This window comes from Rhamphochromis sp. 'chilingali' (assembly GCF_963969265.1).
Source record: "Rhamphochromis sp. 'chilingali' genome assembly, chromosome: 11".
Lineage (NCBI taxonomy): Eukaryota > Metazoa > Chordata > Actinopteri > Cichliformes > Cichlidae > Rhamphochromis > Rhamphochromis sp. 'chilingali'.
Genome location: NC_137938.1, coordinates 21,893,580 through 21,907,811, shown reverse-complemented (window position 1 = coordinate 21,907,811; position 14,232 = coordinate 21,893,580). Strand labels below are relative to the sequence as shown.

The 14,232-nt window shown below is 43.6% G+C and overlaps 1 protein-coding gene across 5 annotated transcripts; it reads right to left on the bottom strand.

Annotated features, from left to right (window-relative positions):
- Window positions 1-1,778: 1,778 nt before the first annotated feature.
- Window positions 1,779-13,670, bottom strand: l3mbtl1b (L3MBTL histone methyl-lysine binding protein 1b). 5 transcript variants are annotated; one of them, XM_080896968.1, is made up of 22 exons: window positions 13,382-13,670; window positions 11,839-11,970; window positions 11,460-11,655; window positions 11,132-11,345; window positions 10,892-11,021; window positions 10,684-10,735; window positions 10,174-10,268; window positions 9,978-10,082; window positions 9,708-9,879; window positions 9,543-9,634; window positions 9,275-9,426; window positions 8,962-9,038; window positions 8,487-8,572; window positions 8,285-8,395; window positions 8,076-8,190; window positions 7,727-7,826; window positions 7,001-7,195; window positions 6,792-6,893; window positions 6,635-6,699; window positions 6,383-6,555; window positions 6,023-6,085; window positions 1,779-2,385 (listed from the first exon to the last, which is right to left on the bottom strand). In XM_080896968.1, exons 2-22 carry the CDS (start codon window positions 11,944-11,946, stop codon window positions 2,257-2,259), a joined length of 2,532 nt encoding a protein of 843 aa, XP_080753094.1. In that variant the 5' UTR covers window positions 11,947-11,970; window positions 13,382-13,670; the 3' UTR covers window positions 1,779-2,256. The 5 variants fall into 5 exon arrangements, with proteins under 5 accessions (XP_080753094.1, XP_080753095.1, XP_080753093.1 ...); XM_080896969.1 differs by lacking the exon at window positions 13,382-13,670 and adding an exon at window positions 12,808-13,349 and having other exon boundaries at window positions 11,132-11,318; XM_080896967.1 differs by lacking the exon at window positions 13,382-13,670 and adding an exon at window positions 12,808-13,348.
- Window positions 13,671-14,232: the final 562 nt, after the last annotated feature.

Sequence of the window (14,232 nt, the reverse complement as noted above, 5' to 3'; positions counted from 1 at the left end):
GGATTGGCTGGAGGACTGTTTACTTAGCCTGATAGGCCGAAGGACACTGTCTCAGCTAAACTATGGACACGCACACACACACACTTACACTGATAAGCACTCACTCATCCCCCTCCCTTTCCAACGCCTTCGATGCTTGTGCCCTACCGGGGATGATAGCAGTCAACTGGACCAGCACAGATGCTGCAGGACCGGATGCGCTGTCTACGCCGGCTCTCTCTTACCCTTTACCCGCCCCTGTTGCTTGTCTCGTGTTTCTATGGTGTATTGATAGTCATGTGCTTTTGTGCTGAGGTGTTTTTTCTTTTATCAAACTGTTCTCCCACTAGGAGCTCAGTCTGAGTGGAGTTTTTTTTCTCCTCCTCTTACCTCATGTAGTGTATTTTCGTTGTTTTTTTCCTATCAGCCTACCTTCTGACATGTCTGCCCAATGTGATGTTTGTGTAAAGTTGGTCAGAAGGTTCCTTTGTGAGTGCGCATGCGCCATTAGCGTGCTGCCTGCTGTAACCCCTAATTTCCCTCGGGATGAATAAAGTATTCTGATTCTGATTTCAATGGCACAGCCTACCTGAGTGTTGTTGACCACATTGTAACTTTCATACAACACACCATATTCTAAGGCCCAAATAATAAATATGTTTCTTGAACATAATGAGTTCACAAACAGCGCCTGTAGAATATGGTGGGAAAAGGGGATTCACAGCTGACCAATCTGCAGCAACTGTGTGATGCTGTCATGTTAATATGGACTAAAATCTCTAAGGAATGTTTCCAGCACCTTGTTGAATCTGTGCCATTAAAATAAAAAAAAGGGGTCCAACCTGGTACTAGCTCTGTGAGTGTAGAGCAGTTTTAGATTGTCTGTGCAAGTGTGTGGGAGAGGGTGAAATGTCCGGAGTCAAATGAGGACAGCCGATAGTGTGCATCTCATTTATTTTCACCCATTCAGACTTTCCAAACAGCCAGAGCTACCTCGGAGCCAGAATGGCGTACCATTAACCCCTTAAATTACAATACATAAATAAAAGCTGTTTGCATATAAACAGTTGCTGATGTACACATTCCAACTTGCTGAAGTACACGCAGATTTACAAGGACACTGAATATGTTTGTTGTGGGTGTTTTCTTTCCTCTTTCTCCAGAACTATGAAGCAAGGCTCTTTTTTTTGTGTGTTTTTTTTTTTAAAGTTTACTGCCACAGCGTCCTCTCCTGTAGAGAAGCTTTTGCATATCCAAACAGGAGTAAACTCTTGTAGCTGTATACTATTTACACTGTAAAAAGACCAGAGGTTAATCTGAACCAAGAACATTGTGACCAGAAACAACAAAACTGAAAGCTGTGTTTAACATTCATATTCATGGAGCGTTCCCAAAAAAAAACAAGTAGAAGAACAGAGCTTGTTCCACCTTAAAAAAAAAACAAACTCCAAGCTTCCTTAATTCAACAGTTAGCCCTTGGCCCTGTTTGTCAAAAACTCCCCCCCCCCCCCCCCCCCCCCCCCGCCCCGCAATGACCAACCAACACAAGCGGGATAGTAGGAAATTGCATCCTCACTTCTCAAACACACTTTTACACACTCGTACACAAACACGTATTTTTAACCATCCCTCCCTCCCTCCTCATTCAACTTAAACTCCAAATTCACTCACGCCCTTTGGGCCCGTGGAGTGGCCCTCTTTCTCCATCTACAGGAGAAAAGATGAACTACATAGTGCTTCTGCTCCACTGAATTTCACATTTAAAAATGTCCCACCGCCTCACGATTGTATTCTGCAGCTTAAACAACAAACAAACAAACAAAAGAAAAAAAACAAACAACGTGTGTTCTCAAGTAAGTCGCAACACAAAAAACGTTTCATTACAGCTCAGATTTTTAAAAAATGCAACAGAACTGTGACGCAAAATCCAATTTGTTGGCTGTACAATGTTAAGAAATCTTGAAGGTGCTTGTAGCTTCTTCTTCTCCTCCCTTTTTTTTTTTTTTAAAGAGTCAGTAAACAAACACGTTATAAGTTAAGGGTTCCTCGGGGTATGATGAAAAACTCTCCCTCAGGCTGACCAGGGCCGTCCATCATGGAGAGAGGAGGGAGGAGAGATGGACGTTTTTTTGAGATGATGACTTCCGCTTGTTTCTCTTGTGTAGCTGTACCATCACAGAGCTCAACAAGTTAAACTTGTTCTGGACATTTAAAAAAAACAAAACAAACAAAGTCTTTACTCGAGCGTCGAGGAACAAGTCCCACTGGAGTCGTGTTCTACTCTTCATCGGCGTTCTTCAACATGAGGATGGAGTTGTAGATCTTCAGAGCGGGTCCTAACTTGATTGACAGGATCTTGACGATGTCTGCTTGTGTGAGCAGCAGGAAGGCCTCGCCATCGATTTGCTGAAGAGGAAAAAAATCAAGTAAAGGCTTTGTTACTTTAAAAGAATTTCTATTGTACGCTGGTTGACGCACAAACAGTATGAACACAGAACACCTCGAATACTAGAAGCACTAGGAGGGGTCAAACCAACAGCAACACTTCTTAACTTTTAAAGTACGATTTGACAAAATAAGTATTTAGGATCAACCTTTAGGTGTTATGAGTTTTGTCAAAGATTTTGATTGTTTCACTACAGGTCATGAAGTTAAAATACACATCAGGATAATCTGATAAGCAAAAAGAAATAATGATCAACTTAACAGCTAAAACTTCTAAAAAAAAATGCAATTATTACAAAGAAGAAGATGCAGATAGAAGAGAAGAAATAAAAAATCAAAAATGCAATAAATAAACAAATAAATAATTATTTATTTATAAATGAATGAATGAATAAAGTACCTTGTCCCCAGGTGACCGGGCAAGCTCATAAATGATTTAACTTCTAATGTAAAGTCTGCTGTGTTTACAAGAAACGATTGATAGCCAGCGTTAACAAAGCAGGCCATAGAAAGTCACCAGCATCACTGAGGGGGGAAGATCACACCCCTAACAAAGTGTCTGCACTGAGCCAGGTTTTCCTCTCATAGCGACGAGGTTTGCTGGATTTGAGGAGAGTCTGTTTATTTGCTGTTTACGTGTCAGAAACTGTTTGGTAAACGTAATTTTTCAGACAGTTTTGAGCGATACTATGGACAGTGAAGTTAGCATAAACACCAGGAACACTGGAAAGTCTGGTTGTTCTCGACTGCATCGCTGTTTGGCTGTTTTTGTACAGCCGGGATTCTCGGTGCTGGCTTTTTTCCCCATGCGGCGTCGCTTTTGTGTAAACAGCAAAATTCAGCCGAGCAACATTTTGAAAAGTACATCTGAAAATTGAAAGTCTGAACCTGGAAATTGTTTCCACTGACAGTCACCTAAATCAGTCTCACTGATCAGCCTTTCAGAGTTCCCCATCTTAAAGTTTGTTAAACCTGCTTGCTGTCTTACTGTAGCTGTGATATTTAAATAAAGTTAAACAAAACAAAATTAAACATCAAAAAAAGCTCATTTTAGAGAACAAACGTGGCTGACATTTTTATTGTTTTATAAAAATCACTAAGGGTTTGTTTGCCATTGGTTAACGTGCAACGTAAATCTGAACTAGCACAGGGATTTACATTAGTGGACATATGAATTGTTTTGGAAGCACTAAAACTGAGGCTCTTTTTTCTCTCATTTTTCAGTAGAACCTTAAATTTATGAAAATATATGCAAGATGAAAAAGCTGGAGACTGCATGAAATTATGCAGTCAGCAAAAAGGTGTCCGAGAAGACTGCAAACCATGACTGATGCAAAAGAACAACATCTACGATTTAATGTGCAGCTATTTTTAAGCCAGCTTTACGCCAGACTTCAGACTTCAGACCACACACACACACACACACACACACACACACACACACACACACACACACACACACACACACACACACACACACACACACACACACACACACACACTAAACTGATGAAGTTGCTTATTGCTGCCACTTGTATTCCCTTGTTTATTTATTTATTTATTTATTTATTCATGCATGCTTTCTTCACATGTTCTCAAATGCAAAATAAGGACCTCTCACTTGTTCCCTTCACAGGAAATGAGCGAGAGCCAAAGCAGCTGTTGGATTAGAGAATAACCTCATTCATGTCAGCAGGGAAATACACACGTTTGATATTCTGAACAAGGCTAGGAAGTAATGGGAAAGCTAAACTGATTGAACCTCGGTCAGTTAGGTATTGTCCGAAGTCCTTAGTTGATTAATTACTCAGTTAAATAACATATAAGGACTGATCCAGAAAAAAAAAAAAGAATAACCTTCAACAGCATCTGCCTCACATCCAAAGCAAGTTCTAAATTGATTTGTCTAATGATAAAGCATTAAACAATAATCAAGAATGAGCAGTTATTAACTAAAGCCCTGTTTAAAGCAGTTTTCTGTGCTGGGCACCAGCATCTCAACGCAAAACAAATGAGCGTATACTTCTTACAGAAAGGTTGTGTGGGCGAGAGCCAAAACATCCACGACCATTATCCCACTCTAGTAATGTAAAATACAGTGGGTGGATGAGCAGGCAGCCACATGCCACACGGCCCGAGTGCATCAGCTCAGGTTCGAGTCCAACCCGTGGCCCTTTGCTCCCTCTCTCTCTCCCCACTTTCCTGTCTGTCTTCACTGCTTCACTATCCAATAAAGACAAAACACCAAAAAATAATGTAGAGGGAAAAAAAGAGGCTATAATTCGCTGGAAATCAACCGATGCTGAATCCGCCAAAATAAGGTTTATCTAATTCTAATTCTGTTTTGGTGATCTCCTTGGCTCCCTGTTTCACTGTATGTGTTTACACACTAAGAGAAAACACACACACACACACACACACACACACACACACACACACACACACACACACACACACACACACACACACACACACACACACACACACACACACACACACACACACACAGATTGAAACAGGGAGCAGAGGACACCAGTAAAACAACACACTACACAAGTGCACATAAATCAGTTAGGAGGTTGGGACTGCTTCTCCTCCTCCCATGCAAGCCTCTGCACGTCCTCCTTCACTACATCCATGATCTCTTTCTGAGGTCTTCCTCTTTTCCTCCTGCCTTGCAGTCCTTATTCAACAGCCTTTGTCCAGTCTGTCTACTGTCCCTCCTCTGCTACATCTCCAAACCATCTCAGCCTTGCTGCTCTAACTCTGTCTCCAACCGCTCCGCCTTCAGGTCACTCCCAGTGAAATCTTAACATTACCAGCTTGGCCTCCTGTCTTTTTTTCTGAGCCACCCACATACGTCACAGCAGGTCTCAGCACCTCTTGTAAAGCCTCCCACTTCACTCTTACATGGATCCCCTACATAAAACACATTTTAATTTCAAACTGTTCTGGAATATCTGCTGAACTCTCCAGACTACACTCTGTAGTGATTCCGCTGAATTATGTTCTGTGATGGCATGTGTGATGGTACTGTACCCTACATGCAAAAAAACAAAACCCCCAAAAACTCAGCTTTGCTTTCTTAGATGAATTATCAATAATACATCTTGACAATAATCAGAGCCATGATCAGCTACTTCTTCAGTGACTCCATCGTACTGCAGACAAAAGTCCAACTGCAGTAAGCAAAGTCTGTCCCTGTTGTGCTCTGGGGCCTCAATGAACTTGGTGTAGCAGCACATGGGTCAGTTCTCCATCTGCTGCAGGTTCTGGTTAGTTTCCCTCCAGCTCACAGAGCATCATCCACACTGGGGAGGTGGGAATTTTTCTGACCGCACGAGAAGAGACTTTCTACAGAGCCAGCTGACTGATATTGATGACAGTGGCTAATTAGCCCGCCAACAGTGTAACAAAAGACGTGAAGGGACGGAGCCTGCCTGTTAGTGGTGGCTCAACTTTAAAAATAAAAGTGAGCGGACTGTCTGCTAGCACTTCGATTGCAGAGGCATCGATCCTTCAGAAGTTTCAGTGTACATGCCATGTGGCTTTTACTTTCACTCTCACTTCTTTTTACAAACCATCCTGAAGTGCTTACCTCTGTTTTAAATGTAGCAGCATGTTCTTTGCACCCTGGAAGCCCTTTGACAAAACCAGCCACCTGAAGAACAAAGAAAATAAACATACAGAAAACAGCTTCAGACAAACGTCGATCAATGCGCGTTTATCTACTAATCGTGATTCTTTACATGCCTCTATTGACCCTCAATCGTTCACCTGACTGCCAAAATGAAGGCTCCAGCTCACCGCGACACCCAGAAAAGCCCTTACTGAATATTCATGCACAGTTGCGGTCTCCCTGAACAACTAGCCGCCTTCATGTTGGATGAGTGGATTCAGAGTTTGTGTGCCTGCTTTTCTGGTGTTTACACAGTCTGAGTGTCTAAGCATGTCTAACCTCCTCGGCACTCCAAGTGGCCACTCTCTTGGCAGTCAGCCCCAGGACCTCAGGCAGCAGCTGGCAGTGTTTGTCCCAGCAAAGAGCCACCCGATGGGGAGGCGAGGCAGAGATGCCGGGGGAGAACACCGACTCGTGGAGGGCCTGCTGGAGGGAGATGGCCTCTGGAGAGGCTGAGGAGAGTTAAGAGGAGTCAGTGGGAGGAAGTGAGGGTATGAGGTACGATTCCTTCTGCACTTTTTCCTCGCTTACCTTTACTATCGCCAATCTCCTCTTTGACATAATGCATTTTTAGGTATTTGGGAACTGGAGCTGTCCTGAAATGAAGACCAACGACAGAATGACTCCTTGAAACAAACAAATCATATCAGGCGCAGCGTAGTGTGAGGCTATCTTGAGCGACAGGTACCGTTTAGGCCTTGTTCCATTGTGGCTTTGCTCGGTGGCTCCACTCAGTGCCTCTGCCTGGCTACTGCGTCCTGTACGCTCAGCTGCCACCGTCGCCGGTTTCCTAGCAACACAGATAATCATTGCTCAGGTACAAACCACTACATATAGTTGCATGCAAATCCCCTGATATGATAGGAGCTGTTAAAGTATGTCGACAAAGGATTGAACCTGTTCTGGGCGTCCTCCGGTCCTTCGGGTTGATCTTGCGTCGAGGAGTTTTGCGTTGTGTTGTTTGCATTTGGGTCAGGGCGTCGCCCACGAGGATGAGGCCCGCTGAGGGTGGGAGGCCGCTCTCCGCTGAGACGGTCTGGCAGCAAACCCTCTTTGTTCAGATTCACCTCTGAGTAGGGACAGCTCACCTGACTGCACACAGAGACGCAAACATCGCTGGGACACACAGCCTTTATTTTTTTAAAACTCCAGTAAGAGGTTATAACACAGACAACAGAAAGGCAGTTAATATCGCCTCGCCTCACCCTCCTACATACAGACAAACACACAAGTAACACATGTAGAGTGCTGGCAGCCCACACAAATAAAAAGCAATATTTGAGAGCCTGGAGACGTCTCCTCTTTTAGTTACTGTTAAGACGTGTTTACTACACCTTAATATAACAATATGACATTACCTAACGACTGACTGGACAAACAAAAATGGAAATGGTGATAATTTATTGAAATCCATTTGGAAAGTGGTGCACTTAAGAGTGTTAAAAGTATTTTAAAAACAGGATAGAAAGGCAACACTGCAGCGACTGAGAAACTATGACAAATATTCCCTGAGGTAAACCGGGAGAGCAGTTGGGGAAATGCATAAAACATCTTAAATGAAAATGGAGATGTAAGACATAAGAGTTGCAACAAAAGACGACTGTGAAAAGTTGAGCTACGAACGTGTAGTGAGTCCCATAGCGAGGTCCCCTGATGTGCCCAACGCCGTTGCATCCCGGGGTAGGACATCCTTGTCCTGGAGCAGTCACTAAATCACTGGAGCCTGAAATACACACACGCACACACACGGGAAACTTAATAAAACTATGCAAACAACCATCCATTCTGAATTCATTATACATTCCTCTTAATGTCTTATCCAAGTAAAATAAAGGCAGAGATCAAGTGTGCTGACTCATCTGTTGAAATTAGAAATCTGGCAACCTCACCCTCAGCACCCAGCAGGACAGACAAGGACAGTCTGTGTGTCTGTGCGTGTGAGTGTGAGAGAGAGTCGTAAAATGTGTCACACCGTTAGGATATTGTAGTGGGTGTCCAGTTTTTTGACACCACCCGACAGGATGCAGATCTGGGCAGTCGGTTTCCACCCAATAGTCGTACTCTGAACTCCAGCCATCAAAGTGGATCTGCAAGAGGAGGGTAAACAAGAATTTAAACAAAGGCTGAGCACAGAAAAAAAAACAAACTCAAAAAGCATCACCATGAAGAGACATCTCCCACCTTTAGTCTGTGGTCCTCTGTGTCTGCTATAGTGGCAACACGAATGAGCATGGGATTCCTCTTATCAACCGCTTCTACTTTCATCCCAAACTGGAAGCCATGCAGAGGTCGCTGAAAAAAAAACAACAACACAGAATCACATGTCTGTATTTAGACTACTGTAGCACAGTACCGTAAATATCTGCATACTCGTATATCATACCACTTTGAAAGCTCGTGCAGGAGCTGCCTGTGTGCCCGTCTCTTCCAGGTATTTCTCCCAAGAGAAACTCTTTGGTTCCTTACATTCTAAGGAGAGGAGATAAAGACTCATTAGGTGCACTGGATACTGCAGACAGACACCATGTAAACAAAGCCATTTCTACAGGTGTAACAACATTACCCAGCAGGTTAGAAATAGGTGGCAACATGGGGATCTACAGGAAATTACATCTTACTATTAATACACTTAGCATGAGCACATTTACTTTCTACAGAATAATTCATCCGTGGCTTTGTTATCAGATTTTACTATTTCAGGATTCAAGATTTTTTTTTTTGTTGTTGCCATTTTTATTTATTTTATTTATCATTTTTTATTTAGCTGGCCTTTAATTAATCATCTCAGATCTTACAAGAGTTGGGTCCTACAGTATATTACATTCATACTGACTCACACGTGTCTTGGTCTGTCTTACCAGCTGGAGTTGTGAGTGTTAGCTCAGCCTCTTCACAGTAACCCACAGGGTGGATGTATGGACTGCTGGCATCACACCTTAAAACAAACACAAGTAAATGGGCGAACGATAACACCGGGGGTTTTGAAAGAAATATTCACCAATAAAAAGGTTCAGAAACTCTTTACTTACAATGCTAGTCTGTTTATTTAAAATACAGTGGCATGCTGTCTTCAGTAGACAGGCACTAAATTAGCACTGCTTTCACACGGATTCAAATCTCCAGCTGCCCTCAAGGCAGACCGGCGAACATCTCTGGGTAATAATCTCTCACCAGTAATCATGTGTGTCATCCCAGTTGTCAAAATGAATGAGCAGGCGGTTGTCGACAACGGCAGCAATTGTTGCTACACAGATCAAAGCAGGATTCTTCCTGTCAACCGCCTCCAGTTTCATCCCAGCTCTAAACCCGGATGGAGTCACGGACTAAAAACAAACAAACAAAAAGACAATATGCATTTAGCCAATTTAGCCACACGGAGCCAATAAAATCCACTGAATCACAGAACCATCTGACAGCTTCAGATGTGTTTAACACTCACTGTGTTGAGGCTCTTAAAAAGGTGTTTCGGGGCCAGCTGACCCCTGCAGTTCTTCACGTACGTGCTCCAGTTGAACTCTCCATCCTTACAGCCTACAACACGACAAGCCCAGTCAGCTGAGTTGTGACCCAACTTTGTTAAAAAAATAAAAAATAAAAATTCTACCTTGAATTTCATGTTTATTGGTGGTATTCTTGTTACCTTTAGGCAACAATAACTTGTGTCCGTTCTTCTCACACCAGCCGGCTGGTTTCAGATCCCACGAATCGGCATTAGCCCAGAAGTCATAGCATTCTGGATATCCGTCAAAGTGGAGCCTCACCCTGTAACCTTGGATCTGGGATGCAAAGAGAGGCAGGCATCCATGAGTCAAAGTCTTTATCTAGAAAAATGTTATAGCGTATAGGTAACATAGTCAAGCATTAGCATTAGTACCTCCGCAACACTGAGCACACAGAATAGAGACGGGTGTGCCGGGTCAAGTCCCTCCAGCTTCATCCCCACCTTAAAACTGTTCCTGCTTTGTGGAAGCGACTGGTGCTGCAAGAATAATAACAGCATAGGTCAGATAAACAAGACTGTGAGCTTCTACTTAACAGGGTACAAATAGCAGGTATATGCAGGTTTTTACCTCTTTGAATAGTTTAACTGGAGCAGCGACCGCTCTCTCCTCTTCGAGGTAAGAAGGCCAGCTCCATGCACGTTTCTTATTGGGTGGGGCAGCAACTAAAGGTTGGGTGAACAAATAGTGACATATTACGTGTTGTATAAAGTGTATGCCAATGACACACAATGCATATAAAACCATGAATACATGGATGTATTCTAGGCAGTTTGACAATTTTCTTTCTATCGAAGTCCCTATATAAAAATGGGCAAAAACAGCATGCTCATAATATTGGTTTAAGTCTAACCAAATTAATAAAAACTCATTCTTCATTCCTGCTTTCTGTCGCTCTGAGAAATACATTGCCTGCAGGTTTCATGAATTGGAAGATAATGCAAATGCTAATCAAAAAATCTGACAATCAAATCAGAGGACAGTCTCAAAAGCTGAGAATGTATCACCAGCTAAACAACACAACAAAAAACTGATTTAGGGCATTAACAGATTCTAATAATGTTTAGAGCTTCATCATACCCAGCTTGGCAATTTTGGCTCCTCTCCTGCCCTTTGTAGCTTTAGCCTTTTCCTACAAGAAAAAAGCAGAATGAGCAAAACGTGTTACACAGGACTATCACAACTCTTCTCATCCTGTAGATGAGAGGAAACTTAAGCCTGAACATCTGGTATGTATGTAGCTCTGAAGTTGACCACCGAACACAAGTGTTGATGGTATATTCCTCACCTCTGGTTCTTCTTGGTTTTCTTCCTCTTCCTCACCAGAGTCCATGTAGATCTTCCTCTTTTTGCGCACACGTTTGCCAAGTCTCTCTCCTTCTACTGCCTGACCCTCCCGTGCTTCTCCCGGAGACGATCTTTACAAACACAAAGAAGGTGCACATGAAACAAAAAATATTAAGTTAATCTAAAAAAAAATTAAATGGGGGGGAGGGCGTTATTAGAGATAACAGAGGCATGGTTTTACCTGCCACTGGAAGGCTGGGCACAAGCTGAGCAGCAGAATTTCCCCTGCAGGAGGGCATCCCCAGGAGCACGGCCACCGCAGGCCCGGCACCTTGACAGCTCCCCATTTGAGCCCAAGTTTGCACTAGAACCAACTTCAACACTGGGCCCAACCTCCACACTGGGGCCCTCCATACTGGGGCCCTCCTCTAAAGACAAAAGCACAGGACCAGGAGCTAAAGGACGGAGGAGAAAGAAGGGCTGAAACTGAGGCCGAAACGTAACGTAGACTTTAAAAACCAAACAGTGAAAGTCTTCATTATAAAAATGACAATCATGTGCCATCATACCTTTAGCTTGAGACAATCCTGGTTTACTCTGATTGGCTGAAGCTTTGCTTGTCCCTGTCTGTGACTGGCCTTCAGGTGGAGGGGTGGGCGTGTGAGATGGTGCGGGGTCCAAGGTCTCACTGTTAGGCTCTGCCTCCTGCCCTTTGACCTCTAAATCTGTGACAATCTCAAGAGTCCGAAACTCGGTCAGGCGGAACTGAAAAAAAGAGACACATTCCTATCAGCCAAGTTGGTGTGCTACTATGGTCCTGATTATGAGTTCAGCCTGAGAAACAGCTATACATACAGCCTCCTCCCCCTATAAACAAATATTTGCACAAGCAAGAAAGACCCTGGACCGAAAAACAACAACAACAAAAATCAGTGATATCTTTTGTACCCTGATATCACTGCCTGGCAGCGTTGCAATGCCATCCTTCCAGTCTAATCCCATCCTGTCAAACTCAGCTCCCTGGGAGGGGCCATCACTGGGTGGAGTGTCAGTCATTCCCACTCTGCTGATATGACCAACCTGCAAAGAGTCACATGGAAAGGCATGGTATTATGCGCACAGTCTGCACCTCTGACTTTTACGCTTCTGTTTTCCAGGCCCATTGTTTCCCTGTACATGATAACTGCAGTGAGCCAAGCGGTCCCCTACGGCTTGATCAGCGAACTGATTCCGATCACAAATGCAGTTTTTATTCCTCCCTGCACTTGTAAACAGCTCTGCGCAGCATCACCACTAGATGGCGACTGCGCGCTGGCGTGCAGGATACACCATGCACTTCGATTTCAGACAAAACAGTCAATAATAATATTGTTTTGCCGGCCAACTATCAGAGAAATGCGAGCACAAACGACCCCATTAGGGTAAACCTTAGTCCAGATCATTGACAAAGAAGAGGAAAGACGTCTCAACTTTAAGTTAACCAGACAAGTTCGTCTTTTCCTTGTTTTAACAGTATCTCTTAAAACCGACTGCTTGCCTGGCAAGGAGCAAGTGAGGGGCTCATTTGTTTATCAGCTGTAAGGAGAACACTGTTTTCTGCACTCACTGGCCAAACTTAAAAACGTCTTTATCCGCTTAATAATACGATATAACGTTTTAGTCCCGACGCATGTTCAACACTGAATTAAGGTTATATTTTCTGCTTGCATCGTGGTCACAACCGTGTCAAAAGTAAACAACAATCAGAGCTCCTGGATCTCGGTTAAGTTAGACTTTGCATCCCATGCCTCAGTTTTATTCTAGCCATAAATAAAGTGTATGTAAGAGCGCCCATGATTAGCATTCGTCTTATACAAAATGGCGGAGCATAGGAAGAGGCCACCAACACGTTTAAACTATGTTAATTACTCAAGTTACCATTTTAAACAAATGCCGCAAAGCTGCTACACGTTAAACAAAGGCAAACGCTTGCTGTGTAATTTCCTGACTTGGTGTTTTCATTCACTCTGGCCGTTTTTCTTCACTTTCCCCTTGTCACGGAATGTCAGCCCAGGTTGCTAGCTAGCGCTGACATAAAGCTAACAGTCGCTAGCTCCACTCAGTTCATATGAACTGAGGGCTGCTATAGAGGGCTAGCCGTAGCATTGAGACTGGATGCAGAGCCAGCTATAAGGACGATCTGTAATAAATAAGTTTCCCGGTTAATAACAATAGGAAAACGCATTTGCAAAATGCAGATACATCACAGAATATCACGCACACTCGTAACAACACCGCGATAATGTTACGAGCTTTAACATTGTTGCTTGATTAATTTCTTCAATAGAAACTTGGAAAAAAACGATTTATTCTCGCCGTTTTAAATCAGAGTGGAAATAATGGAAACTGTCGCCAGTTTACAAAAACGAACGCCTGCTTTTCAAACGCCGTCCTCGTCAACGACAACAAATGATTATTAACGCCCGTATTGTTTAACAATTGTGGAACTCACCTCGTTTCTGTTTTAACTCTTATTTAGAGCTGGATAGAGTGGTGCGCATGCGCGCAAGACGCGCTGCCTGACACAACTTTGGGTCTCGGAAAAGTTAAGTTCACTGCTGGTGGTCAATACCGGGCCTGCGTACGTTCACAACGCGCCCCAAAACTCGATTTAGAGCCGGTGTAACGAGAATTATCCGCCGGACAGGGGCTCCGGGTTCCCCCTTTGACCTAAACCGCCTATAAAAGCGTTAAATACGACTGTGTATGAGCGGAGCGCAGGGAGCACAGTGTCTCCCCCATAAAGAGCCGTGGAGGAGCCGTTGGTTTCCCCGATGGTCAAAAACTGGTCACTTCCCACTTTTTAAGCACACTCTGATCACTGTAGTAGCTCGTTTGGGGCGGACATATTCAGGACACAAGCGTTAATAAGACTACAACCACCGGCGCTAACTATAGATATAAACGCTCAGGCCTGTAATATCACTTGAAAAACGAACACAATGGGGCTGTTAAACCCGAGACAGTCAGATGGAGTGTACTGAGGTGTGTCAGTCTTACATCTCACATCTTATGCACGGAAATATCATCCGACTACAATAAGGGTGATGCCATCACGTTTCATAACACAGCGAGGCTGCTGGGTGCACGATTTATTTATTTTATTTATCTATTACTGTGACAAATGATCAATTTAACGCAACACCTGACCACACAGGTGCCTCGTCTGGTCACCACATGGGCTTGGAAGTATGTACTGGGTGCAAAATCACTCATATTCAACCAGAATATAAGCAGCTAACCTGCCGGTATAAATCTCCCTGCATACTGGGCGGCTTTCCACGGTAATGGCAAGGCTGTAGA